The sequence below is a fragment of the Periplaneta americana genome, chromosome 12 (assembly GCF_040183065.1).
Source record: "Periplaneta americana isolate PAMFEO1 chromosome 12, P.americana_PAMFEO1_priV1, whole genome shotgun sequence".
Lineage (NCBI taxonomy): Eukaryota > Metazoa > Arthropoda > Insecta > Blattodea > Blattidae > Periplaneta > Periplaneta americana.
Genome location: NC_091128.1, coordinates 111661690 through 111689358, shown reverse-complemented (window position 1 = coordinate 111689358; position 27669 = coordinate 111661690). Strand labels below are relative to the sequence as shown.

At 36.1% G+C, this 27669-nt stretch overlaps 1 protein-coding gene across 1 annotated transcript in view; it reads left to right on the top strand.

The window, feature by feature from the left end:
• The window catches only part of LOC138710832 (glutamate receptor ionotropic, kainate 3-like), a 79823-nt gene that overhangs the window by 38698 nt on the left and 13456 nt on the right, over positions 1–27669 (top strand). Inside the window, exons 6-10 of the mRNA XM_069841977.1 lie at positions 3002–3178; positions 5286–5483; positions 11905–12126; positions 24268–24367; positions 27189–27366. Coding sequence (XP_069698078.1) covers positions 3002–3178; positions 5286–5483; positions 11905–12126; positions 24268–24367; positions 27189–27366 — 875 coding nt within the window. The remainder of the gene's footprint in view (positions 1–3001; positions 3179–5285; positions 5484–11904; positions 12127–24267; positions 24368–27188; positions 27367–27669) is intronic.

Genomic DNA, 27669 nt, shown 5'->3' with positions numbered 1-27669 from the left:
AATTTGATGATGATGATGATGATGATGATGATGATGATGATGATGATGATGATGATGATGATGATGTATTATGTATATATTAACACTACAATTGGGTATACACCTGGTGGCAGTGATATACAATAACAACATTACAATAATTATATTAATAAAGTTTACAATAATTACAGCAATAAAAATAAAATAAACACAAAATTTACTTCTAACTATAAATAAATAGATGCAGAAAACCTAGGACTATAAATAAAAAATATGCTATAATAACGTCTACAATAAGCAAAAGTAAACCTAACTTATAAGTACTTCTATTAAACCCAACTATTACCAACTTAAATAATTACATATCACCTTAATTAATTATATATCAACTTAATTACATATCTTAATTAATTACATATCAACATTACATGATGATGATGATGATGATGATGATGATGATCATAAGTCATAGTTTTCTGCCCAAGGGCAGATCCTCCACTGCAAACCCAGTCTTATCTATTCTTCCCTATTTTAAGCATTCCTCTTAGTCTCCGCTTACTATCCACATGTTGTCATGTTGTCTATCAACTAAAATTTTCTTCTGCCCCGAAATTGTTCCCTGTTCGCCATTCCTTCCAGTATATCCTTCAGTAGGTAGTTTCTTCTTAGATAGTGATCCAACCAATTTATTTTTCTCTTCGTGATTAGTTTCACCATCATTCGTTCTTCACCCACTCTTTCTAGCTCAGCTTCATTTCTTATTCTGTCTTTCCATTTCACACGCTCCATTCTTCTCCATATCCACATTTAAAATTCTCCCAGTTGTTCCTATTCACTTCGCCGTAATGTTCATATTTATAACCCATACAATACCACACTCCACACAAAGCATTTCACTAGTCTCTTCCTTAGTTCATTTTCCAAATATCCGCAAAAAATGCTCCTTTTTATATTAATTGTTTCCTTTGCCATTGCTATCTTTCTTTTGACTTCCTGGCAGCAGCTTATGTTATGTTGACATATATAATATATTATAGTCAGTTCAAATGAAAGTCGGCCGAGTCTTATTATGTGTAACAAGAGTATCGTCCGGAATTCGCTTTAGGTAAATTGGCAACAAGAGTTGTAGACTTTCTATTGGTAGGCATAACTATTATTGTTCCGAAAAAAAATGGAAAAATAAACGCGAATTATGCAAGATGGAAGTGTCCAAAAATGAACAGCGTGCTGTAATTCGTATTTTGACTGCAGAAGCACATATACCTGCTTAAATCCATTGTATAATGGTTGCGATATATGGAGAGAATGCCTAGGGAACACCAGATGTAAAGAATTGGTATGCGCAGATTAATGTCCACAATAAGTAACTAATGTCATTTCCTTATCACTTAACAATAATTATAACACTGTAGTGAAAATTACTGAAAATATGCATTTTTTTCTGTTTGGTACCATTTTTTCAGCAACAGGATCTGGAAACACATTTATAAAATCTCTCACATTTACAATGGACACATCATCGTCAACTGCTGTGAAAGAATAATTAATTCAAAATGATTTGAAAACATTTATTTTCACATCACTTGTGGTATTCACAATCTGAAGTAATTTACAAACATATCTGTACGCCTGACTTTTTCTGGACTTCTTATTAATACAAATTTTCCAGCTTGAATTTATGTTCCATCTTCAAGTGTAAATGCTTCATTTTCTCCTTCTGATTAATCTTTCAAAGAAAGGCAGTTTCGTCCTTATGCATCTAAATAAGGTTTTATAAATAGGCCTATGCGAAGATCCAACATACTAATCGGAAAACCCCAATCATTACACTTTACAATTACACGTATTTTGCATTTTTCTTCTACATCTGTTAATATGGTTTTGGCCACCTGGTTTCTGTGTATGAAAACCTTTGAATTTATTATAAAGCGTGCCGAAACTAATTTGGACTGTTTTGGGTTGCCTGAATTGACAGTGCTCTGATGGCAATTTTGGTAAGAACTTCCTCAAGAGTGTCTTAAGAATAATATTTGTATTTCCTATTACACGTTTTTCTTTTATACTTGCTGCCCATCTCGCCAAGCTAAAAGAGAGTGAAATATAAAAGAGATCAATTTCACACCAATTGCAATTACACGTTATGTTTACATTTCTGAAGAAATGCAGTTATTAGTACTTCTGGAACAAATATCACTTTATAAAATAATAGGCACGAATCAATATTTAAATAACAAAATGAAATTACTCACAACTTTCAACTCAATTAACATGATGCAGAAAATAACGTATGCCAATATTTATTCCGTCACGAACAATGGAAACAGAACATGCTAATCCATAATTCCCGCTAGCTGCTTTTAACTATCAACTATGAAGCCAGGAAATCCTTCTCAGAGTTACAATCGCTGTTATTTCCGGCATGACTCCTCCTCTTTGCCTACGCCTTAGGAAGTAAAGGCTCTATAAAGTCTAGGTAGATAGTATCGTTCGCAATTTTTTTCTTTCGTTGCCGAGCTACCAGGCGAGCAATCTATTTGCCGCACCGTTAAACATGATCATGTGGTAGCTCCTATGATAATAAATCAAACGCACTGTAATTGAGCAAATAATTGAGTGGCAAATAACGTCCTCGTGTGCTTTCTGCGAACGTCAACGAAAGAGCCAAAATGGCGGGTGATTATGTTAAGTATTTATCGAGCCTTAGGAAGTGCATAACGTCATCAGCAGCGAATCACAAGACGCACACGTTTAAATGTAGCCGACCTGTAACGTGATTGGCTGCCGGAAATAAGAGCGACGGGACTATACATTCACTTATTCATAATGGCGGGATTATTTAACTTGAGTGTAATGATCAAAGTCACCTCAAGGTACTAAAATCCATTTTACGGTACCTCAACAAAGATACCTGTTACGTACGTAATTTTTCAAGATTGTTAACATGTTTCTATTTCAATCCAGTTATTCTAGAGTAAGTTCGTTATTAACATTACTTTAATGTAAATAACGGTGCTTTTGGCAGATACTTCCGACCTACATGAAAGAAGTGATGATGTTCCTGAGCGACCTGTTAGTGGAAATGAAGAAGGGTGGCTCGGATCTGACAATACCAACGAAAGACTGGGGAGACTGTCAAAATATTGATGCAAAGACGGCCGATAACACCACAAGGGATAAGTTTTACGACACAATGTCTCAGGTAAAATTAGTAAATATTCGTACCAATAAGTGTTTTAACTTCTTTAATACTGTAATTCAGAAATGAGTTTATTTAAACGAGCAACTAGATTAGCAACTAGGAATTATTTTACTCACCACAAATCTAAGATTAAGGGACCTTCGTATTAAATTCTAACTTGTAGAAAACAATGCTGAATGTTTGTACAACTGAAAAGATTAGATCTGGGCCAAACAAGCGCAGAGAAAAGGCACTTCCCACCTTTCACCGGCCGCTACAGAGGAGATTATCTCATAATAGACTACCGCGCACATCAAAGTTTGATTCAGGTTTTACCTTCCCATCTATATAATCTCAAACAGTCGTCGCCGTCAATCGAGTTTAAGTATTGGAATTTTGGTTCTACTGAAAAAAAAATCTTAACGATCATATTATCGAAGGCAACGTAATAAAAATAATTAGAAAAAAAACAGACTTGATTAAATTTCACTAAAACAAACACTTGTTCACACCTGTAACTCTGATTTTTATGTATAAAGATTCTGAAGAGATTTCACGTACGTATACTACTACTTAAATTTCCGAACACCCAAATATTAGATAAAAAAATATTAACGCGATATTTTGTTTTAAAATGTAATAAACATCCACGTACGAATAACAAGTATTCTATAGGATAATATAAAATATGTATAATGAAACCTTAGCTTCACACATCTAGATATTATACTTAGCCTATAGGCCTACTTATCTGTATTCTGAAGCTAACAAGCAAACATTCTCATGGGGGCAGATAAAAATGTTAATTATGTCAAAAGAAGTGCTTATACAAATTTTGGCCACTCGACCGCAATTACGAGGCCGTCCAGAAAGTGATTTTCCCTGCGGCTGTTTACAGAAAAAAAAGATCACAATTGCATGGAAAGATTTATTCAAACAAATACAGCAATTGTTGCGCTATTTGTCAACATATCCCCCACTGGAATTGAGACATTTGCCATACCATGGGATCAATTTTTGTATCCTTGTGTCGTAGAAGTCATCCGCCTGGGTTCGGAAACAGCGTTTGACAGCCATCTGCACCTCTCTCGATCCCATGATGTGACAAATGTCTCAATTCCGGTGGGGAATATGTTGAAAAATAGCTCAACAATTGCTGTGTCTGTTCCAATAATTTTTTTTCCAATGAAACTGTGTATTCTTTCTGTTAACGGATCCTGGCGAACTTATTTTTTACGGCCCTCGCAATTGCAGTCGAGTGGCCAAAATTTTTTAAAAGCACTTCCTTCGACATTATTGACACGGTGAAAGAATAAACATATTTTTTTTATCTGCCCCCATCAGAATGTTTGCTTGTAAGAATAACAATATTAATTATCAAATATTAAATATTTCACTATTTTCAAGTATTTTCTGTTTCTGTCATTAAGAGCATTACTAAATTTTTAAATATTCCGTTCGTGTATATTACATATACTTAAAAGTTACAATAAAATTATTCATTTCTCCAACTTGAATTATTCGACAAATATTCCGATTAAATGTATGTATTTTCATTTCTATAAAGAGCTACAGTAAATTATTCCACTCGATTAATCAAATTATTTTCATCAATAAGGAAATTAATTATATTAAAATAAATTGATGACCCACCTATAAATCATCACACACAAAAGATAAATCATAACTGTGTAATATTTCGCGTATAATTTTTGTACAAATCAGAACAAAAAAAAATAGTTAAATTTTACTTCTTTTTCCATTCCATAGACTTTTAAAAAGAGAAAATTTACAAATATAGTAATGTCGATCAAATACATTGCCTTAATGTAGCCTAGTTAGGGAAGATTTTATTAACCTAACAAACTCTATGAAAATATTGTATTACCTATACCAGATGTTGAACATCAGATGTATTCAACTTGCCTTGCTATTTAAAGTGAGTAATTTATTTCAGAGTAAAAGATTTATTAATTTTTAAAAATATGAGTTCAAATATCAAGTTAAGTCGAACCCTATCTGATATTGAACAAACAAATCACACAGTAACTAATTAATTTTATTCATATAAGGATAAAAATTAAATTGTCTATTTTCTATTATAAGCAATTAAAACAATTATTTCTAGGTGTTGGAGCAACATAATGCCCTTGGGTTCAACCAGTCACGATGGCTTTTGTATTATCACAACGATATGGAGATATCTATAGCTAATAGTTCATACGAAGACAGACTAGCCAAATGGACAATGGATGAAGGACTAACCTTGAAGCCTAATCTTACTCTTGCGCCAACGAAACGATTTTTCAGGGTTGGAACTGCAGAGGTACGTTAGCTAGTGCAACTTGTAGACAGATGGTTTGCATCTGTAATGTTTATCTTAACGTAAAGGTATTCCTTTTCTTTACTGTTTTAATTATTATTAGTAATTTAACAAGTTTTTTTTATTTTTTTATTTTTTTTTTATTTTTTTTTTTTTTATTTTTTTATTTCATAATAACATATACATAAAAAACGCTACATGAAAGTACCCCGAAAGAGCAAAGCTCGTGTTTGGGGACAGTTCCGTTTTGATAGACCTAGAAGTGCTGCTAATATGTTATTACTTATTACTAGAGACCGGATTGTAAAGGGAATCCCTTTTTTTTATTTCAACACGAAACATGAAACAATTAATTACGATGTTCAAAACTATCTTCCACCGACCAAATTATGTGGTTTTGACTTCCCTTTTTTCCTCTTTTTAATCCATATTCCCTTTTTCCCCCTTTTTAAAGACATCTCTTATTTTGGACCTTTTTTTGACGGAATATCGCAAACATTTAGATAATTTTTCTATATTTTTCCGATAGGCCTATAACTTCCTGAGCAAGCGAAAATAAATATCGTTCTTCTTCTGATTCCAGACATTGAAAAACTAATAAAGTCTGCTGATTTAGAGTTCAGAATAAAAAGAAAATTTTCACCTCTAGTTTCAGTTGATGTTGAGCGGTCATTTTCTGTTTATAAAGACATTCTGCATTCAAAGAGGCAGAATCATATTGAAACATATTAAAATGTTGAATGTGATCAAATACAACACTTTCCTTATGTTGTGAAGCGATAAATATAAGCTTGTGTGTGCTATGTGTATCCATGAATGTGCTGAAGTGTGTTTTCAATTAAAATAGCACCCTTTTGAGGAAGTAATATAGTCCTTTTTGACTTTATCAAATGCAACACTTTCCTTATGTTGTGAAGAGATAAATGTAAGATTGTGTGTGCCATGTATATCCATGGATGTGCTGAAGTGTGTTTTGGGGAGTAATATAGTTCTTTTTCAAGTCCTTTTTTTTTTTTTTTTTTTTTTTTTTTCCGATGAAAAATTTTCCCTTTAAAATCCGGTCTCTACTTAATACATATTACAAGTGTAAATTCCAGTTTCAAATTCTGCATGTCTATGGTGCAATTCGTGGTACACTACCATTTTCTCTGTCACCATTCCGTCAATTCCCATTCCACCCAGTGGCGGATCCAGGATTCCCTAAAGAGGGGAGATAATCTTTTTTTTTTTTTTTTTACTATTGTCGCTCGCCAGTTCCTGTAGCTGTAGCTTCTAGGACGATTCCATTAGTTCAGGTATTTCCAAACTGCTGACTCTGTGACGTCACATGTCTCAGTTCTCGAGTTCCTTGAGAGTGGAAGCATAGAAAAAGAGCAAAGTAGAGGGAATAGCAGTGGAAGGAAAGGAGATGTTGAAACAGCGGAGAAACAGCATTACCCTCCCTCACGTGCTCTACTAGCTCTGGTCCGAGAGGGTAAACGCACTCCGACGTCACAGGTTGTCCAGTTGGAAATGACTGCACTAGTTAGTATTCGAGTGTACGCTCACCCATAGCGAACGCTTTGCTGACGTACAGTGGCGTACGTATGTAAGGCACAATTAAAACTAAAGGGTTTAATTTCATCTAAGCAAAATAACATATGGTTATTTAGGGACATAAGGTTATTTAGGGCCAAATTAAAGAAATACCTAATTTCTTACGCCTTCTATTCTGTAGGTGAATTCATGACATTCAATAACACTTCATGAAATTGATACTAAAACTATGTGTTGTACTAGTGGACTATATTGTAAATCTCGTCTGTATATATATTTCATCTAGACTGTGACTATAAATTAAGACTTTATAATAGTATTAAGTTTTTTTACTTGTTCCATATTCTAGCTGTAAAGCAATGTATGAATACCATGGAATGTTAATAAATACAATACAATACAGTACAACTCCGTAAACTTAAATATAACTGTTGTCATACCGACTAAAGCTCTTCTTAGCCCCTCCCTGGATCCGCCTTTTATTGCACCTTTCTATAAATATCTTATGATCCACGTTAGAAGCATCATGTTTCGAGACTTCGGACCCAATACAGCAGTTAACTAGGAAATGCGCATAACGGAGCACTTAGTATAGTGGTAAAGCGTACAGTGGGTGGTGGTACTGTAGAATGGATGCCAACAAATATGCAAAGGAAAACGCTCGGATTTGAAGGTTCTGACAAATAATTTGGTTTTTATACAAACCCATTTTTAAACTGTTTCTGAAACTATTACACGGTTAGAAAAGTCAGAGCAAGAGATGCCGGAAGCCCTCAAATTAATTGAGGAAATAACACAGAGATTTAATCAGACACCAAGTACACCGGTTACTGAACGTGTAAAACAGAAGTGGAAATCAATTTTATGTAAAAATAACGGATATGGAACATTGTGTAATGTAAACAACAAATTAGTGCACAGAGTCATCCGAGAATAAAGGACTGTCTCTTAGAGACTGCAATGATGTTAGGTTTCTTTTTTTGCTCCTATCACGTCATGCGACGTATAGCGCAGCTTTTCACAGTACAAACTGTGTTTGGCAGATAACCGAAAAACATTTTACGTTTAAGACACTGAAAATGTATCTTGTAGTACATTGCAATTCGGTACTGTAACTGCACTTCTTAAAGACGACCAATAAGATAAATAAAGAAATTAAAATTGCTACATGTTTATTTCCACCATTAACACTGTGTATAATTAAACACAAATGCTTATAAAAGACAGAAGAATAAATGCTTTTCACATTCTTTTGACATTGTCATTGTATAATGTATATTTACTTTCAGAATATAGTCTACATATGTGTGTGTTCCCCCATACTACCGTACTCTATTCTAAATAGCAACGTTGGTACCTCACCACATCTCTACCTTTCACTACCTGCAAGCGAGTCAACAACCTATAGTACATGCACAGTAAACTTATTGTATCGGGTCCCAAGTCTCGAAGCCTGGGCATCACATCCGACTAATCAATAGAGCTAGAACCATACTATTAAAGCAGTAGTGTATTTCTAAAATAAAAAGTGCCCTGGCTCTGGAATTTCGAAGCATAAGCCATTCTGTTTGAACAGAAACAGATGGTTGATATAGCCATATTGAAAACAACACTAGAGCAACTTCCTTATCCCGCTTAGGTTGACTACCTGGTTCGGTTTTTTCCTGTGTTTTCCTCAACAGTACGGCGAATGTCAGGTAATCAAAGGCGAATCCTCGGCCTCATCTCGTCAAATACCATCTCGCTATCATCAATCTCATCGACGCTAAATAGTAGACTAATTGATACAGCGTTATTAAATAATTAACTAAAAAAGTTACTGATAGCAAAGATAAAGAGATTTTCAGGTCTGAAGAGTAGACTTCACTGTGAAAAATTATTTACATATGAATGAAATATGACTTTTATAAATGCAAAATGCAATATGAAAATCAGAGAAGTGCTCTGGCGTCGTCCGGTCTCGAAAAATAGTGCCTTGGCGCCGCCGGAGTCCGCGAGACCAGAACTACATCCCTGATTAAAAATAAAAAAGAAACAAGCAAATAGAATAAATAAACGAGGAAAGAAAAAATAAAATAGCTTCTAACTTACTTTGGTATTGACGCTAAAATGCATAAGGTTTCACGATACAATGTTTGAAGGAAACTCAGTAATTAATCATATTGATCATTTCTATAATCTCCCTCTCCCCTTACTTTTCCACCTGTATCTTCCATTAACTCTTCCCCCCCCTCTCTCTCTCTCTCTCTCTCTCTCCCCTAAGCGTTGTGTTTACTTCCACTAGCCTTGCATAAAGCAGAAGGCAAGAACATGGGCAAGAATAGCAAATATGGAGAGAAGTACCTCAATACGAGCTCTCCCTTCATTCCGTGCTTTTCCCCTCTTCCATCTATTAACTTACAAAAGAAATTCTACGTCAGCATCAGTCTATCGTCCAAAACAATTATTTTTGTGCGAGATCGTGCGTATTTGCTTGGTTTCCGCACAAAACCAACCAGCGGTAAGTCTAAAATTCCACATTCAGTATTCCCAACCGAACACACATAACAATTTCCCTCTTCTTACCGCTTAAGTGACATATTGATTTTACTGCTTTAGGCTTTTAACATGTTATATTTAGAGATGTTCAATATAGTAATAATTATAAATTGGAAACTTACCACTGCAATTTCACCTAAATTGCACTGTTAATTATTGTTTTTAAATATTTGCAAAAATTAAGTAAACTCTACAACTCCACTAAAGTTACTGCATTCGTGATGCATGTAACATTAAGGAAGCCGTTTGTTTTAAGTTCGCATCTATAGACGGGGGGGAAAAAAGACAGACGTATATCACGGCCTGCTGGAGTATAATAAACACAGAAAACATTTTAAAACAACAATGTTGAAGATAGATATTTTTGTTTTCCAAAATTGCCGTCATTGAACAGAAACCAAGATGGAGATTTCAATGCAACTAATTAGAAATTCCTCTTTCAGGTATGTAATAAACGATCTTCGCACAAAATAATGTACGATACACGAGCGGTATGTTTTCTTTCAATTCTCAAAAATTAAAAAAGCTCAACTACGTTTCGCTTTTTCAAACTTTTCCTCGAACATGAAAACTTCAACATACCGCTCTTGTAACGCATATTACTATTGTCTGACTAGCAGAATCAAGACTAACGATAAGGCAAAGAAGTGCGTTATCGAAAACGAATGTTTTTCGCTATAATAATGGATTTTGTTCATAGTTTCGCTGGCAGCTTATTAGAACTGTACAGATCTACGTATAGCATACGTACAGATGTTTTCTAAAATGAATATTGTCAAGTCTATGAGACTATCAAATATAACGGACTTACATCTTACGTCTGTATTACATTGCCATTATGTTTCAAAAGTTTAATTTTAATCTGAAATAGTTTTTATTCATTATAATGCTGTGTTCATCTTGTGCCTGTTCACTATTTAGTCCATATTGCACTTTACAGAGTTTGGAATATACAGGATTTTTTTAAGAACATTATTCAGCTTTAGTTTAACCTTTGCATTGTTACCAACAGACGATCATAAAGAATTTAAAGATACTTCATAACACGAGGGTAAGTATTGTGTACGCGTGGTTGTTATAGTCGGCAATTTTCTAGATGAAGTGTTTAAAATGTTGATTCTCAAGCTTATGGAACAGAATATTCGCACATGTGAACATCAGACACTTCATAATAAAAAGTGGACTGATCCGAAGTCGAATCAATAAACAATTTCAGATGTTTGATGTGTCTTTTAGAGCCACAATGTTTTTATAAACCATAACGCTTATTAACTTCTATATCTACCTTGGACGCCCCATGACCAGACGGAGGGATATGCTTTGAGTCGGCACAGGTTTATAGCCTAACCTTGAAGTAGAAGAAGATCTACCTTGTACACTTCACACAACATATTTTCGTCCTTGGCTGAAAAATAATCATCTCCGAACTCTCTCACAAACACAGGCAAGATTTTATTCGCGTCATTTTAATACATCTTCAGAGTAGCCTACCTTCCTTCACTAGAAGTGAAGTAAAGTAAGCAAATAACGTCATCTTATAGCCAGTGTTCCTTAAACCTGTAGCCGCCTATAGGAAATGTTCTGATGTCCAGACTTCGTTCCCTACTAATCAGATACGTTTCGATCAAATTACTGTATATTACACTTAACACATTACTTAACATTACTGTAAACTTAATTTATTTTCTAAATTAATTTATTTTTAATTTCATTTTGAGTTTACATGAAATGTAAAGGAATCTTCAATTGAAATAGTTTTGTTTTTATAAGAATTTACATTTTTTACTATTTTGTAATTACGTAAAAAGCAAAGAAATCAACAGATAATGTGAATTTTAAATAAGTTTCATGTTATTAAATTTGGAATTAAAGAGGTTACATCTTAATAAGGAATGTTAAAAACCAAACAAGTTGCGTAATTAAGTCATTCAATACTTCACGTTTTCATCTAATTTGATCGAAACGTACCTGATGAGACATTTTTGTTTACATTCTCTTTTCGCAAGTCTTGCGGATTGGATGATTGCAGTTACATCACCCTCGCTGCGGAGCAATGATCTCAAGAAGCACTTTTACTCTTTGCAGCGTTGCAACACGTTACATTTCGTATTCTCAAAACTATTGGACGTGTAAAAAAGTTTATTTAACAAAACTTGTTCGCATCGTCTTGATCTATTACCATGGTGGATTAAAGTAATAGGTTCCTTTCCACCTTAATGGCATCTTAATGGTACATATTCACTTGGAAGAAATTTTATTCATATTCTCCACAGGCAGATCGTAGTTCAATATTAAATAATAAATAATAAATATTACTGTGTATACTTTAAAATTAACTGGAATGTTACAGGCTATTCCATGGTCATACATGAAGAGAGATCCGAAAACGAACGAGATTTTAAAGGATGCTGATGGAAATGATGTATGGGAAGGCTATTGCATTGACCTGCTGAAGAGACTGTCCGAGCTCATGAAGTTTGATTATGAAATTGTTCCACCAGCAAATGGAGAATTTGGTAAACGCTATCCCAATGGAACTTGGGACGGAATGGTCGGAGATCTAGCTATGGGGGTAAGTTCAGCTACCAACTTGATTACACTACCACCAATTTAGAAGAATTATACTTCTTGAAATTATGCTTTTCTCCCATGGTGGTGTGCATACAACTCCAGTCTCATAATAAGTTATTTGGTATTGAAATATAAATATTAACCCTTAAATTGACAAAGTATCCTATAGGATACAACAGGTTAATAGGCTATGTGCTATAATTTTAATAAAACAATAGAAAAAAAATTGGTAGGAAAATTAAAATTTCACATTACTATAATATTGTACAACATGTAAAATATGATCATTGCGATAGTTGTTTTCTTTACGGTCCGACAATGTGGATAGAACATGTTATAGTATTTCTGGGGTGACTTTAGCACAGGCTTCAATGATACGGTTCTTTAAATGTTCCACATTCTCAATTTTCTCTTCATCCTACCAAGATCTTTGTATGGGTATAACCCCAAAAGAAAAAATCAAGGGGTGTTAAATCTGGAGACCTGGAGGCCATTCTACTGGACCACGTCGACCAATCCAATGTCCAGGGAACTGTTCCTTCAGTCTGCTGCAACATTTCTGTGACTTAACGTACCAGAATGAAGAATGATATCAATTCTCTCCCCTTTCGATAATGTCATCACGAAAATCAAGAAATTTGTTATAGGATAGCTTCAAATAAACAGAACAATGCATTGAAACTGTCACAGGTTAACCAAACAGCAAAGCAGGAAAAGTTAATTACCATAATTGCCTAAAAATACCTTTTCCAAAGCCTCCTTAGTACTGTACCATGTTACAAAATATCTGTAGATACAGTAACTAATGTTTGTGTCATTATGACAATTATATTTAAATAACTTGAAAACGATTAGCGATATCTCAAAATGGACTGCACCATTGTTTTTCTCAGAAAATTTCACATGATTTTGAGTACCTCCACGATCCCTTTCCATTTAAAATTTCAAAGTTGTATTCAAAATGGCGGCTTTTGAGATAGCTGAGGGCTAGAATCGAATGTGTCACTGGTAGAGCATTTGATCTTACAAATAATGGTAACGCCTATAGTAATCGAAAATCAAGCATATGGAAGATATTTATATGGTTCCAGACTTTTGATTCACTCTGTATTACAAACAAATATGATTTATGTTACGTCATTAATATACAGTGCATAGTTAATTTACAATAAATTTTAACATTTCTAATTTTAAAATAAGCACATCCTTACAAAAGGTAAAACCATTCTGATTAATAGTTATTAAATCAGCCACTATACACAGCGAAAAAAAAAAATTGAACCAAAGATCTCAGGGAGGTTGTACGAAACATCTAAACAAGCAGCTGTTTCTAATGTGATATTTTTCTGTAAGGCTTTACATTTTGTTACACGTCTTGACCTAGTGCAGTGCTTGTTTACTAATATGGAGAGATACACCTGGAGTGAGCTGATATGTTAATATGTACTACGTAGCGAACCATAACGGGCGCGCACCACAGCGTGTTTGTCAACAATAATGTCGCAATTGCTGTACCCCGCATCATTAAGCTAACTGATATGTTGATATGTACTACGTAGCGAACCATAACGGGCGAGCACTACACCGTGTTTGTCAACAATAATATCACAATCGCTGTACCCCGCATCATTAAGCTAACTGATATGTTGATATGTACTACGTAGCGAACCATAACGGGCGAGCACTACACCGTGTTTGTCAACAATAATATCACAATCGCTGTACCCCGCATCATTAAGCTAACTGATATGTTGATATGTACTACGTAGCGAACCATAACGGGCGAGCACTACACCGTGTTTGTCAACAATAATATCACAATCGCTGTACCCCGCATCATTAAGCTAACTGATATGTTGATATGTACTACGTAGCGAACCATAACGGGCGAGCACTACACCGTGTTTGTCAACAATAATATCACAATCGCTGTACCCCGCATCATTAAGCTAACTGATATGTTGATATGTACTACGTAGCGAACCATAACGGGCGCGCACCACAGCGTGTTTGTCAACAATAATGTCGCAATTGCTGTACCCCGCATCATTAAGCTAACTGATATGTTGATATGTACTACGTAGCGAACCATAACGGGCGAGCACTACACCGTGTTTGTCAACAATAATATCACAATCGCTGTACCCCGCATCATTAAGCTAACTGATATGTTGATATGTACTACGTAGCGAACCATAACGGGCGAGCACTACACCGTGTTTGTCAACAATAATATCGCAATTGCTGTACCCCGCATCATTGAGCTAACTGATATGTTGATACGTACTACGTAGCGAACCATAACGGGCGAGCACCACAACGTGTTTATCAACAATAATATCACAATCGCTGTACCCCGCATCATTGAGCTAACTGATATGTTGATATGTACTACGTAGCGAACCATAACGGGCGAGCACTACACCGTATTTGTCAACAATAATATCGCAATTGCTGTACCCCGCATCATTGAGCTAACTGATATGTTGATACGTACTACGTAGCGAACCATAACGGGCGAGCACCACAACGTGTTTATCAATAATAATATCACAATCGCTGTACCCCGCATCATTGAGCTAACTGATATGTTGATATGTACTACGTAGCGAACCATAACGGGCGAGCACCACAACGGGCGAGCACCACAGCGTGTTTATCAATAATAATATCGCAATCGCTGTACCCCTCATCATTGAGCTAACTGATATGTTGATACGTACTACGTAGCGAACCATAACGGGCGAGCACCACAGCGTGTTTATCAACAATAATATCGCAATCGCTGTACCCCTCATCATTGAGCTAACTGATATGTTGATACGTACTACGTAGCGAACCATAACGGGCGAGCACCACAGCGTGTTTATCAACAATAATATCGCAATCGCTGTACCCCTCATCATTGAGCTAACTGATATGTTGATACGTACTACGTAGCGAACCATAGCGGGCGAGCACCACAGCGTGTTTATCAATAATAATATCGCAATCTCTGTATCCCGCATATTGAGCTAACTGATATGTTGATATGTACTACGTAGCGAACCATAGCGGGCGAGCACCACAGCGTGTTTATCAATAATAATATCGCAATCTCTGTATCCCGCATCATTGAGCTAACTGATATGTACTACGTAGCGAACCATAACGGGCGAGCACCACAGCGTGTTTATCAATAATAATATCGCAATCTCTGTATCCCGCATCATTGAGCTAACTGATATGTACTACGTAGCGAACCATAGCGGGCGAGCACCACAGCGTGTTTATCAATAATAATATCGCAATCTCTGTATCCCGCATCATTGAGCTAACTGATATGTACTACGTAGCGAACCATAACGGGCGAGCACCACAGCGTGTTTATCAACAGTAATCTCACTAGACGTTTTGATTTATCTAGAGAAAATCAAAACTCGAGTGGGATTTAATTGACTATTACACGATTAGAAGATTAGAAGTAACGGAGTACTCCAATACAATAAAATATTAATTGACTTACGAAAATACAGCTGTCTTCAAATGTATTATTGTACCATCTCAACATTACAAATATTACGCTAGATGCATGTCAGATGGCAGTAGTGAGTAATGCCTTCTCGTCGGTCGAGAAGTTCTCGATCTATTATACACGATGGCAATATTACTAGTCAAGAAGGCTTTATTGATTCAGTTTCATTTTTATTAAAATGCAACATTCCACTTCAATTATCCGAATCCCAGTAATCAACGTCACTTGACAGATGATTCTCAATAAATCTTAATATTAAACAATCTCTGAAACGTGAATATAATATCATATAGCAGGAGCTATAACATAACCTAACTAATATACACAAGAGTTAGAAAAGTTTTAATTAACGACGATGACATAAAAAATAAACATGAATAATTTTAAAAGGAATAATTATTGAATGTACAATTTTCAAATTTGAATGTGGTTGGCGGTTCAATTGATGTTATATTGGACGTGTGCGTAATAGAAGTGAACTCGTTGATTTAGGCCTACATGATGTATTGAACTTATTCAGGATTTCCGAATGAATAATTTTAAAAGGAATAATTATTGAATGTACAATTTTCAAATTTGAATGTGGTTGGTGGTTCAATTGATGTTATATTGGACGTGTGCGTAATAGAAGTGGAACTCGTTGATTTAGGCCTACATGGTGTATTCAACTTATTCAGGATTTCCGAATGGTGGTCTTCATTTATTTGTAAATCGGATTTCAGAAGATGCATAGGCATAATCAGTGATTTTTATTAATTCTTGTTCTTGAATGCCAATGCGAGTCATATTTGAAACTACTGTGCATCGACTGGAGTGGTTTGTAATTTTATATATTTATTTTTTTGACGTCCAGACCAGCGCAGTTTCAAATGTTGGCAAACAAAGAAACAAATGCTAGGGACGCGATAAAATTAAACAAATGCTAGGGACGCGATAAAATTGTGCGATAAGCAGCCATGATTGGTTGAAATACGTCCTTTCGTACCGTTTTATTGGTCAAAAGTAATATGACGTAGTAAGAGTGTAATAGTCAACAATAATATCGTAATCGCTGTACCTCGCATCATTCTATGTTTGCCGCTGTGTACAGTTCCTTTATCATATGTGTTACTGCCGGTGAGCGACCGGTAAATTTCAAACGGATTATCTTGGTCGTCGGCGTCAGAGCATTAAAAAGCATTGCAAACTTGTTATCTGTTCAGGGATCACATCGTGTCTCTTAGAGGTGGTGTGATACAATTTTGAGATTACTTTCAATGATTTAAGTACTTTTTTTCTGTGCTGTGTATGGTGCATAGCGGGATTGAAGTTTCATCCAAAAATATCATTATACGTACAAATAGAATGTGTAATAAATGCATTAATTGCATAAAAATAAATGCTTCCATCTTCATGGTACACGCCTTTCTAAATAAATATCCAACCTGTTAATGTAAAAACTACTTAATATTACAATATACAGTATTTAATTTGTTTTATTAACTATGATTCCACATTATTTACTTTCCATTGGGGAATTAATCACACGGTATCTTATACATTTATTATTATTATTATTATTATTATTATTATTATTATTATTATTATTATTATTATTATTATTATTATCATCATCATCATCATCAATCCGGTTCATCCGAGGCTTATTGTGAGATTTGAAAGCAGTTATGAAATTACTGCCCAAAGGGTTGTCGGCCCGAAGGGGTAGAATTGGTGGGGTTCCCACCTATACAGCATTTCCTCTGTACCATGATGTTGTGGTTATACCGCCAATACGCGGTCCCCAGAGCCTCATCTGTAAAAGCAGGTTGCACCACGGGCAGGTTGAGGATGGGATTTGGTTAGGAGAGGTTATAGAATGCACTTCACTATCCTTTGCAACCCATTTGGCCTAATACTTGAACGGAAGAAGATTATTATTATTATTATTATTATTATTATTATTATTATTATTTGAATGAACGAAGTAAGAAGAAATATGCAACTGAAAAGACAAGATACATTACCTACATAGGGAACAATGAAGGAAAAAAGAACAACATGATACTTTGGTTACGGAAAAAACTACAGTACTGTAGAAAGTCCTATAATAGACAGATTATTACTATTATTATTTTTATTTGCTATTTAACGACGCTGTATCAACTACGAGGTTATGTAGCGTCGACGGGATTGGTGATAGCGAGATATTTGGCGAGATGAGGCAGAAGATTTGCCATAAACTGCCTAACATTCGCCTTACGGTTGGAGAAAACCTCGGAAAAAACAACCAGATAATCAGCCCAAGAGGGAATCGAACCCGCGCCCGAGCGCAACTCCGGATTGGCAGGCAAACGTCTGAGCTACGCCGGTGGCTGAAAGGTATGTTAAGGTCATAGTTTGATACATAGCTAAAAAACATACGTATGTATGTATAATCATTATGAATTCATAACAAATCATTGTTCTGCAACTTGTTGAAACATCTGCTTTACTATAGTTTCATACACTGCTTGCAATGGGTAGGCTACTGAAATGCACAATTATTGTGACAACGTGCAGGACAAGATCATACTCCTACCAACGTAATAAATCGTCACCAGCATCCATTGCTCCAGTATACACCAAAAAATGACCTGTCACTTATCAACACTAAACTGAATCAAAGGAAAAATTCATTCACTTCAGTCAACAAATTTCGCTACGTACATGGCTTTCGAAACTAATATTTAAAAAGTTCAATCACTTTAGTTTACATGTTTCACTTTCAGGTATTATTGGATGTCTACTGACGAAATAAGGCAAAATTTTTAGTATTTTTGTTCCTCTTCTCATGTCCGAACACTGCACGATGCTAGTTTTTTACGTCCTAACAAGGAAAAAAAATGGTTTCACTATGAGGAAACAAGCAACCAGTTAACTACTGTATATGGTAATAATAAAGCCCATGCAGGGGTACTCACCTTTAGTGTGTCGGTGTATATAATTTCTCCGTTGCCTTCTGAATACAAATGTACTGTAGTCAGTCACTGCAGTGAGCCTTCTTTCGATCACAACGCGACAGCTTGCAAGGGACCTCTCTCCATGCATCGCTCAATGTTTTGGTTGTGCACTCCCGTATCGAAAGCTACACTTCATAGACTCCAAATAGGCACTGTTCTTTAATCAGTCATCACAGTTGAACTACATACATAGACTTCTGCGTCCTCTATTTCAACTACTTCCCCAATTGCGCTGAGCTTTTTCAATGTCCAAAATCCAGAATACGGAGTATACACACTTTCCTAAAGAACGAACTAGTCAACAACTGTCGTTTCACTAGTAAGTTATCAGCATAAATAAAAACTCCACACTGATCTCTATTCAACCAAAATGTTACAAATAAATACACTATTTCTTCGATGAACGAGCATTTGTAAAGAAAGTTTGTGAAATGCGGAGCACAAAACATACTTTTTTGTCATTATGGTTTTATATCTGAAAGGGCTGCTATTGCAGTCTGTATAATCTACATTTCCACATGAATTACATACACAACTATTTGAAAGTACTGCACGATTAATTAAATAATGTCTTAATTGTTTTATATCGTGCACTATTTGGATAAATTCCACATTTTTCACACTGCAACTAGCACAAGAATTATATGCAAACACTGTATTTCCATCATTTTACTAAACTACTCACTCCCTCCACCTCAAACACTCAACTGAAGTGGTTACGCCTGCTATGATGAAAAATATACCCTAATATTAAATCGCTTGATAACGCCATCTATGGTGCTCAAGGTAAGTTACGCCAGCTATATTAATAACGATACAAGACGTGTATTTCTATCGTCTTCAACGGCTTTGTAACATAATAGATTGCGTATTGACTTCATAACCAAAAAGTTTGCAGATCGATCTTCCTTAACTGCAACATAAATGACACATTGATGAAGAAAAAGGGGAAACAATTAGTTAATTTTTTTTATTTTATCCGCAAAATTAAAATATTTTGTATTCACTACCATAGGCGCCGATTTCTTTGAAAAACTGCACTAAAGTCTGAGAGTACACCGCTGTGGACCATGACTGACCGTGAAATGAGTGGCCCGGGTTCAAATCCTGGTTTGGACACGAGGTTGAGGTTTTTCGGGGTTTTCCTTCAACCCATTAAGAGTAATTGCTGGATAATTTTCGGCGCTGGACCCTGAATAAAGCGTTGTAAAATATTATTTTAATATTCAGGCACTTGACATATTGTGATTCGCCGTTAGCATTGTAAAATAATCCAATTTAAAAAATGCCTGATAAAACTTTAATTGCTGTTTCTCCAAAATGTCGTTACGTATTTTTTCAGAAAATAACATCGTCCGATTTTTCATACAGCACCCATAGAAATTGTTTTACCCAAGATGGTTGAAAATTACATTACATTTTCACTTTCATTATTTTGCTCACTCTTCGTTGATCTTTGTAGCAATGATGAACATGAGCTATTAGTTTTACTGCCACTGCTACAACCCAATTTATCATTCTGTTTCATTTTATTTTGAACAGTTCTGTTTATTAAGAATTTATCCATTATTAACAACAATTACATCGCAATTGCTGATCACTTAAAAAGCCCCTTTTCCCCTACGATAATCATAAAAAAACCGATCACTGAAACTGCATATTGCTAACGATTACTTTTAAATTTCTAAACAAATGTAATTATGAAAAATGTTGAACATTAATAATAATTTGTTAACTGATATTAGACAAAAATGCAGTCGAATTAATGTAAATTATTAATATCGTATTATTATTATTATTATTATTATTATTATTATTATTATTATTATTATTATTATTATTATTATATTCCCAAATCTGACGAATTCAGGCAATACAGAACCGGGTTCTTCGACTAATCGTGGATGCACCCTGGTACACTGACGTTCAAATCTGACCTATTTTGTGATGTGTAAGCGAACTTTCTAACCACGAGATAAGTCAGAGCCAGAGAGACAATAAATTCACAAATTTTGAAATAGTTCCGCTAGTTCTCAACAGGTGACCCCATTATTGGGACGGTTAAAAAAGTGTCAGGAAAAATGGTTATGTAGATTAAGCATAAATTATTCTCATAATTGACAATATCAGCAGTTTTCAGCTAAACCTAGTGCTGTTTTAAAAGCAGTAGAGCGGTATGGAAAAACTGAATTCCGTAATGCGGGTATATTTATGCACAATTGGCAACACTGTCTATTATCTTCGCCATCTATTCATAGAAGTAATAACTAAATAACCCACACTTACACCAACAAATTATCGAACACTATCGATTAGTAGGGTCAGATATCTTTGAACGTCAGTGTACATCAGCAATGGCAACATACACAGAGACTTGAACGTGCCTACTGTTGAATCCACCCTGCGCAGTTCCTACATACGACTCCATTGCTCACTGAAACCATCCAAATGACCTGCTTCATATCATCCCAGAACAACTTTTACCGCCTCGCCAAATAAGAAGATTAAAAAGAAAAAACAAAAAGACATTCATGAATGTTACATGATGTTTAACATTTTCGTTTTATTTTACCTATTGCCAGAGGACAATCACAGGACTGCAACCCGAATACATGTTTCTTGTGTGCTTTCATAGCACAGTATTTAAAACCTTTAAGCACAGTATTGTACATCATTATATAATAAAGTTTTCTTTAATCAAAAAATTATTATTATTATTATTATTATTATTATTATTAGTATTATTATTATTATTATTACGCTTAATAATACTTACGACCATTTCTGTTCGATCGCAATAGTTGAAAATTTGAACTTAACTGAAAAAAATAATGTGGATCATAAACAAAGAAGTGGAGTCATCGTCGCATTATATGTCTGACCTATCTCAAATGTAGGAGGAAAAAAGGGAGGGACACATGTTCATTGCGACAACTGGCCATCTCTATGGATTTGAAATTACTACATTTGGCTTCTGTCCTAGTTCATTTTCAAACAAATTAATTATTTTTTAGTACAAAATCTCTCTTCGAATTATTTGGGGAGAGACGCTGCTGGCTCTATAAGTTGAAGGAGCAGGAAATGCCTTGCTCTCCCTCCTTCCCCCCCCCCTTCCCCCGAAGTAGACAACTATGTTCCCGAGGTTCAAATCTACCAGAATTATCTTTATATCTGCTACCGGAGGGCCAGCTAACCTAATGGTTTTGCTTGTCTGCCGATCCGGAGTTGCGCTCGGGTGTGGGTTCGATTCCCGCTTGTACTGATTACCTGGTTGAGTTTTTTCCTAAGTTTTCCTAAGCAGTAAGGCAAATTTCAGGTAATCTATGCGAATCCTCCTCTTCTCGCCAAATACCATCTTGCTGTCATCGATCCCATCGACGCTAAACTGGCCTTCTATGCCCAAGGTTGCGGGTTCAATCCCGGGCCAGGTCGATGGCATTTAAGTGTGCTTAAATGCGACAGGCTCATGTCAATAGATTTACTGGCATGTAAAAGAACTCCTGCGGGACAAAATTCCGGCACATCCGGCGACGCTGATATAACCTCTGCAGTTGCGAGCGTCGTTAAATAAAACATAACATTTCGACGCTAAATAACCGCGTAGTTGTTACAGCGTCGTTTAATAACAAAGTAAAAAAAAACCTAGTGGTTTACCAATAGAGTGATCCGAATTGTATACAATAACGGGGTGGGTGACGTACTCTGAAAAATAAACGAAAGTCTTATAATACCATACGCCGGAACCATTCTTTATCGAGATATGGTAACATTGCAGGGTAGTGGTGTTTCATGGCAGTCCTGCATCATTCGGAGTGCTGGAGATACAGTACGCGATACTCATTCACATGCTGTGTGTAAACATTGTCGATATGATGAGGGAGCCAAGCCTTGGAACTTAGGTTTACAGTGGCCCATTGCGCACTCTTTATATGCTATGACAGTGGTTATCAGCACTCGCTGAAATAGGTAAAGGGTATTCGGAGCAACATCAAATGCACCGTTGTGCAGCAGGCAGAGAGGTATAGAGCATATCCGCCAGCAGCTACGGTGCACCATAGTGCAGTCTCTTATCCGCGAGTAGAGACGCTTGCCCGAGCGTGCTCTGAGCTGACGACCGCTGTGCTATGACTACATGTTCGACAGATGACCTGGATGGCATTTGTGAATCCATTGCTGACAGATGGGCCATCCTGTCTCAGCATGACAGAGCCAGGTCCTGTCCACAGACGAGTACCGGTACCTGATATGCCCCAGAACCTGGAGCCCTAACCTTTTCTTATATCAGTGCCGGAAATCCACGTTGCCTCCCAAGACCTCACCAAAGCCTATTTTTAATATTAGCCTACTGAAAATATACATATGAAATTAAGGGGAGGTAAAGAGTGTTGATGAAATGAAAGAGGGAAACAGGAGTACCCAGAGAAAAACCCTTTCCAATGTTTGCTTTGTCCACCACAATTTCTGTCACTGCCTGGCCGAGGATCGAACCCGGTCTGTTTAGATGGAAGATCAGCGCGCTACGCCGAGCTACAAGAGCAACATGGGAAAGCCATTGACCGATAAAATTCCGCTTCCTCTGCTCGTACGTACGCCGCACGTTTTCCTGTCCGATGACACCCAAATTTAAAGACGTTTATGGCACTAGGACTAGAGGCACTAGACTGTCTCCCGAGGAAAATCGGTCGCTATGCACTTGTGGTGGCCAAAGCTATAGTAGGCCGCAAAGCCGTAGGATCTTAGCAGGAAATTCTGCATTCTGTGGAGCGCTCTCCGTGAACATGACAATATATAATAAATTAGACACACTTCATCACAAGTCGCAGTCCTTTGTGTGGAGAACAATACGTGACCAATTACTACACTCCTTCCATTTGCAACCTGTGCAAGAATTGAACGCATCACTCAATTTGGAACGTCGTCGTAGGATTACTACGCCGCATATCCATAATTTCTAAGCAAAGTACTAGCAATTGATGGCATTTAACAAAAATGACTTTGTCAATCTCCACAACCAACACATCTGGACCGACGAGAATCCACATGCCGTCCTACTAGTTAATTTGCAAAATCTCCATTAACATATGAGCAGGGGTCGTGGGTGATATCCTACTTTGACCGTGTAAAATGTCTGCATGACTAGTCTACCGCTATGGAGTAACAGAACGTAACTTATGACCATGAAAAGAGCGGGCCCAGGTTCAAATCCTGGTTAGGACAAGTTACCTGGTTCGGGATTTTCTCGGAGCTTTTCCGGGGTTTTCCTTCAAGCAGTTGGAGCAGAATTGCTGTGAAACTTTCTGCGTTGGACCTCGGACTCATTTCGCCATCATTAATTCACATATCATCATCATCCAGACTACATGGATCATATACGGAGATTAAGAGGATGTCAGAAAATAGGAAAGATTGGATAATGCTGGGTTTGCAGTGAAAGATCTGCCCTTGGGCAGAACACTATGTATGTATGTATGTATGTATGTATGTATGTATGTATGTATGTATGTATGTATGTATGTATGTATGTATGTCACAGGCAATTGAAATTAAACACATTCGAGGGCAGCAATCTATGTAGTTTTCATAACTTACTTATTTTCTTATACAGAATGCCTAATTAAAAAATTAACATCAAATAAACTGATTTCAGGAAACAGATATGGTGATTGCACCTCTCACCATGACATCAGAAAGAGAAGAAGTGATTGACTTCGTGGCGCCATATTTCGACCAGTCCGGAATTTCTATCGGTAAATACTGCATACAGTATATTATTGAGTAAAGTCTCACATATACAAAGTCATTTATTTTAATGAGAATGGTACCATAGGAACAAAACTTTATCATTACTTGGATGACAAGCAGTATGACAGGATAATTACTTGATAATGAATACGTACCCCACTTTTAACGTAGAACTACGTCCTTCCCCGAGTGTGGGGGAACGTGTACATACAGAGTTTCGGATGTCCCAAAAGTGCAAAATTTGAAAACTTTACTGCACGGAAACTATAACAGCTACGTTAATTATTTATTTACAGATAGATAGAGGACAGTTGTTGCTTCTTAACAATATGTAAACCAATCGGACCAGATGCGTGAGGGGCGAGGGGACGCAACGAAAATTGTCGTCGTTAGCAAACTCAGTACAGTGCAGCAGCATGATTCACGGCCGATTGCGTCAGTGTGACTTTTGATAAGGAAGCGAGCAGTACCTAGTTCTGTACCTTAAAGACAATGCTATAAGTAGATAAAAATACAATTTGTATCAGTTAAATTACGAGAGTTACCAGACGCAGTTTGTGAGAGTAGTAGTGAAAATGTCAAACATACCCAAGAAATTCAGAGAAAAATACCATCGCGACCAGCGAAATGCGCTAAGAGGGGTAGCTGAGGGTACAAGGATTCAGAAAAGATCACATATGAGCCGCCTAGAATCAAACTGCACTTTATCCAAAAACCTCATTTGTCAGAAAAGACAAAAAAACTAGTGTAGTTAGAATCTACTACTAATTTTATTATTAAAGTTAAGACACATAAATTTCAGTTTTATTTCAAACGATCAGTTTATCACATTCTCTGCAAAATTCTGCACTGAACAAACTTTAATCCCTTATTTCATAATTTTGAGAAAGTACAGGTTGATACTGGGTGACTCATATGTTGGCAGTCAAATGAAAACAAGATGATATAGACTGTTGAAGTTCGGATCTGTGAATGAAAATTTGTCATGTCCGACCTGACCATCGTAGCTGTCCACTACCAGAACAATCCACCATCTCACACTTTTATCATTCCGCATAACTCACAGTCCAAGAATTCATTCCACCTATACCTGTAGAAACTGTAACTAAGAACAACAAAATAAAAATATGTATAACTTACAATTCTCATGCTTTCATTAAACTTTGGAGCCCTAGAATTAGTTTTACATCTAGAACCACAGTTATGCTCCGAAAATTTATTTTACGCTAAAGAAAATAGATACAGAACAAAGTTCCATATAATATAAAACACGAATCGGAATCTAAGAGACATTTAATTTTATATATATCTGTTGGAAAATAAATGCTTTAAACAAATTCCATTTAAATACAAATGTTTTATTACTTTTACTTCCTATAAAAAGTCATAAGTCATTTCAGCCCTTCAATGCTTCTCTATTGTTGACTGAAAAGTACCTTGCATTTATAACATTTAATACCCTGCAATAAAATCTATCATCCTTGATACTTCGATACTTCAATGGTAGCCATGCTGACTATCATGCCTGAGATTTATGGGTTCAAACCTCACCAATGATGACAGACTTTTAAAGACTATAAAATATTAACATGACTTCTTTCGAAAGGAAAATGAAGTCATGATTCTCATGAAATACATTTACGGTATTGAAAAAATCTTTTACCTCAATGGTAAACTGGGGTTACTTTGAACACAGAGGAAACTTTGAACATTTTTTCAGAAAATCATATTTAGGTTTCTACATGCTGCATTTGTTATAGATGGAGGTAAATTATCATAAAAATCATTCTCATACCAAATTTATCTCCATCTATAACAAGTGCAGCATGTAGAAACCTAAATATGATTTTCTGAAAAAATGTTCAAAGTTTCCTCTGTGTTCAAAGTAACCCCAATTTACGGCACCAGAATCACATTCATTGGCCATTCATTTCTGCTTCTTGTCATCTTAGAATACCATCTTATCATCCACAGTAAAGAATTTTACTTTCCATTGCATTCATCTAAGATTTCTGTTAAACTAAGAAGTTCAGAAAGTTCTTAGTTGAAATGCACCTGGAGGCATTATTCACCATATTCCAGAGTGATTGCTCCCATTTTATAATGCTTTATCTTTGTAACTATTAAAGCTGCAGCAACTCAATAAGCTCCAATAGAGAGGTAATCTCTCCAAGTTTTGTTTGATATTAGTATTTACAAGTTCTCGAAATATGAACCTCTGGTCACACAGCATATATCTAGGCGATATTCAATTACTCCCACACACTGTACAGGATGTCACCATCTATCGTCTGCACCATAGCTGTGATGTGATACCATAGTTCTTGCAGGTTATTAGCCGAAGGAGGATTGTAGACATTGTCCTTCATTTACCTCCACAGGAAAAAATCAAAAGAAGTTGGGTTAGGTGAGTAAAGAGACCACCTCATCAAGTTCTGCTCCTTGGAAGTGCATTGAGGGAGTTGCTCATTGATGTACTCACGCACATGATGGAAGTGAGGTGGTGCACCATCTTGCTCTTCCTGTAGTCACAACAGAACGATGAACTGCGAAATTCAATACACAAAAAAGCTGTCTGAGGTTTCAATATTGCCATGTTCTAACTATGACACAACTTTCCTACAACATCCAGCGCATATGCATATAACCATATCTAAACTAGGAGATACTAGCTGTCTATTGAGACTCCATTCCTAGAGCTTACACACTTTTCGAAATAAAACATATTAAAAATTTGAGCAATCATTTTGGAACACGCTATAAATCAATAAATTTTACTAATGTATTGGCAGTATGAAAGCTTATTGTGTAACATTTTTCTGGCAGTAATCAGGAAGCCTGTTCGCAAGACTTCACTCTTCAAGTTCATGACAGTGTTGCGTCTCGAGGTATGGCTGAGTATCGTAGGTGCCCTTACAGTGACAGGCATCATGATCTGGATCCTCGACAAGTACTCACCCTACAGTGCTCAGAACAACAAGGGTCTATATCCGTACCCTTGCAGGTAAATTACTTTGTATTCTCTTACTTCAACGAAACTCGTCTGTATTGTTCTTTCTTGACTGATACCTGTCCTCAGACTATCTATTAATATACAGTACACACACACACATACATATATATATATATATATATATATATATATATATATATATGTAACCTTAATTCAATTAGTCCACTGATGACTTATTAACAAAGGAAACCGAAGTCCCATCCTTGGTAGATCTTGTGAACTTTGTTCTCAACAAAATGACAGTGGAGCATGCTCGAGTAAATTGGCTTCCTCTGCCATTGCCAATGCACTCCT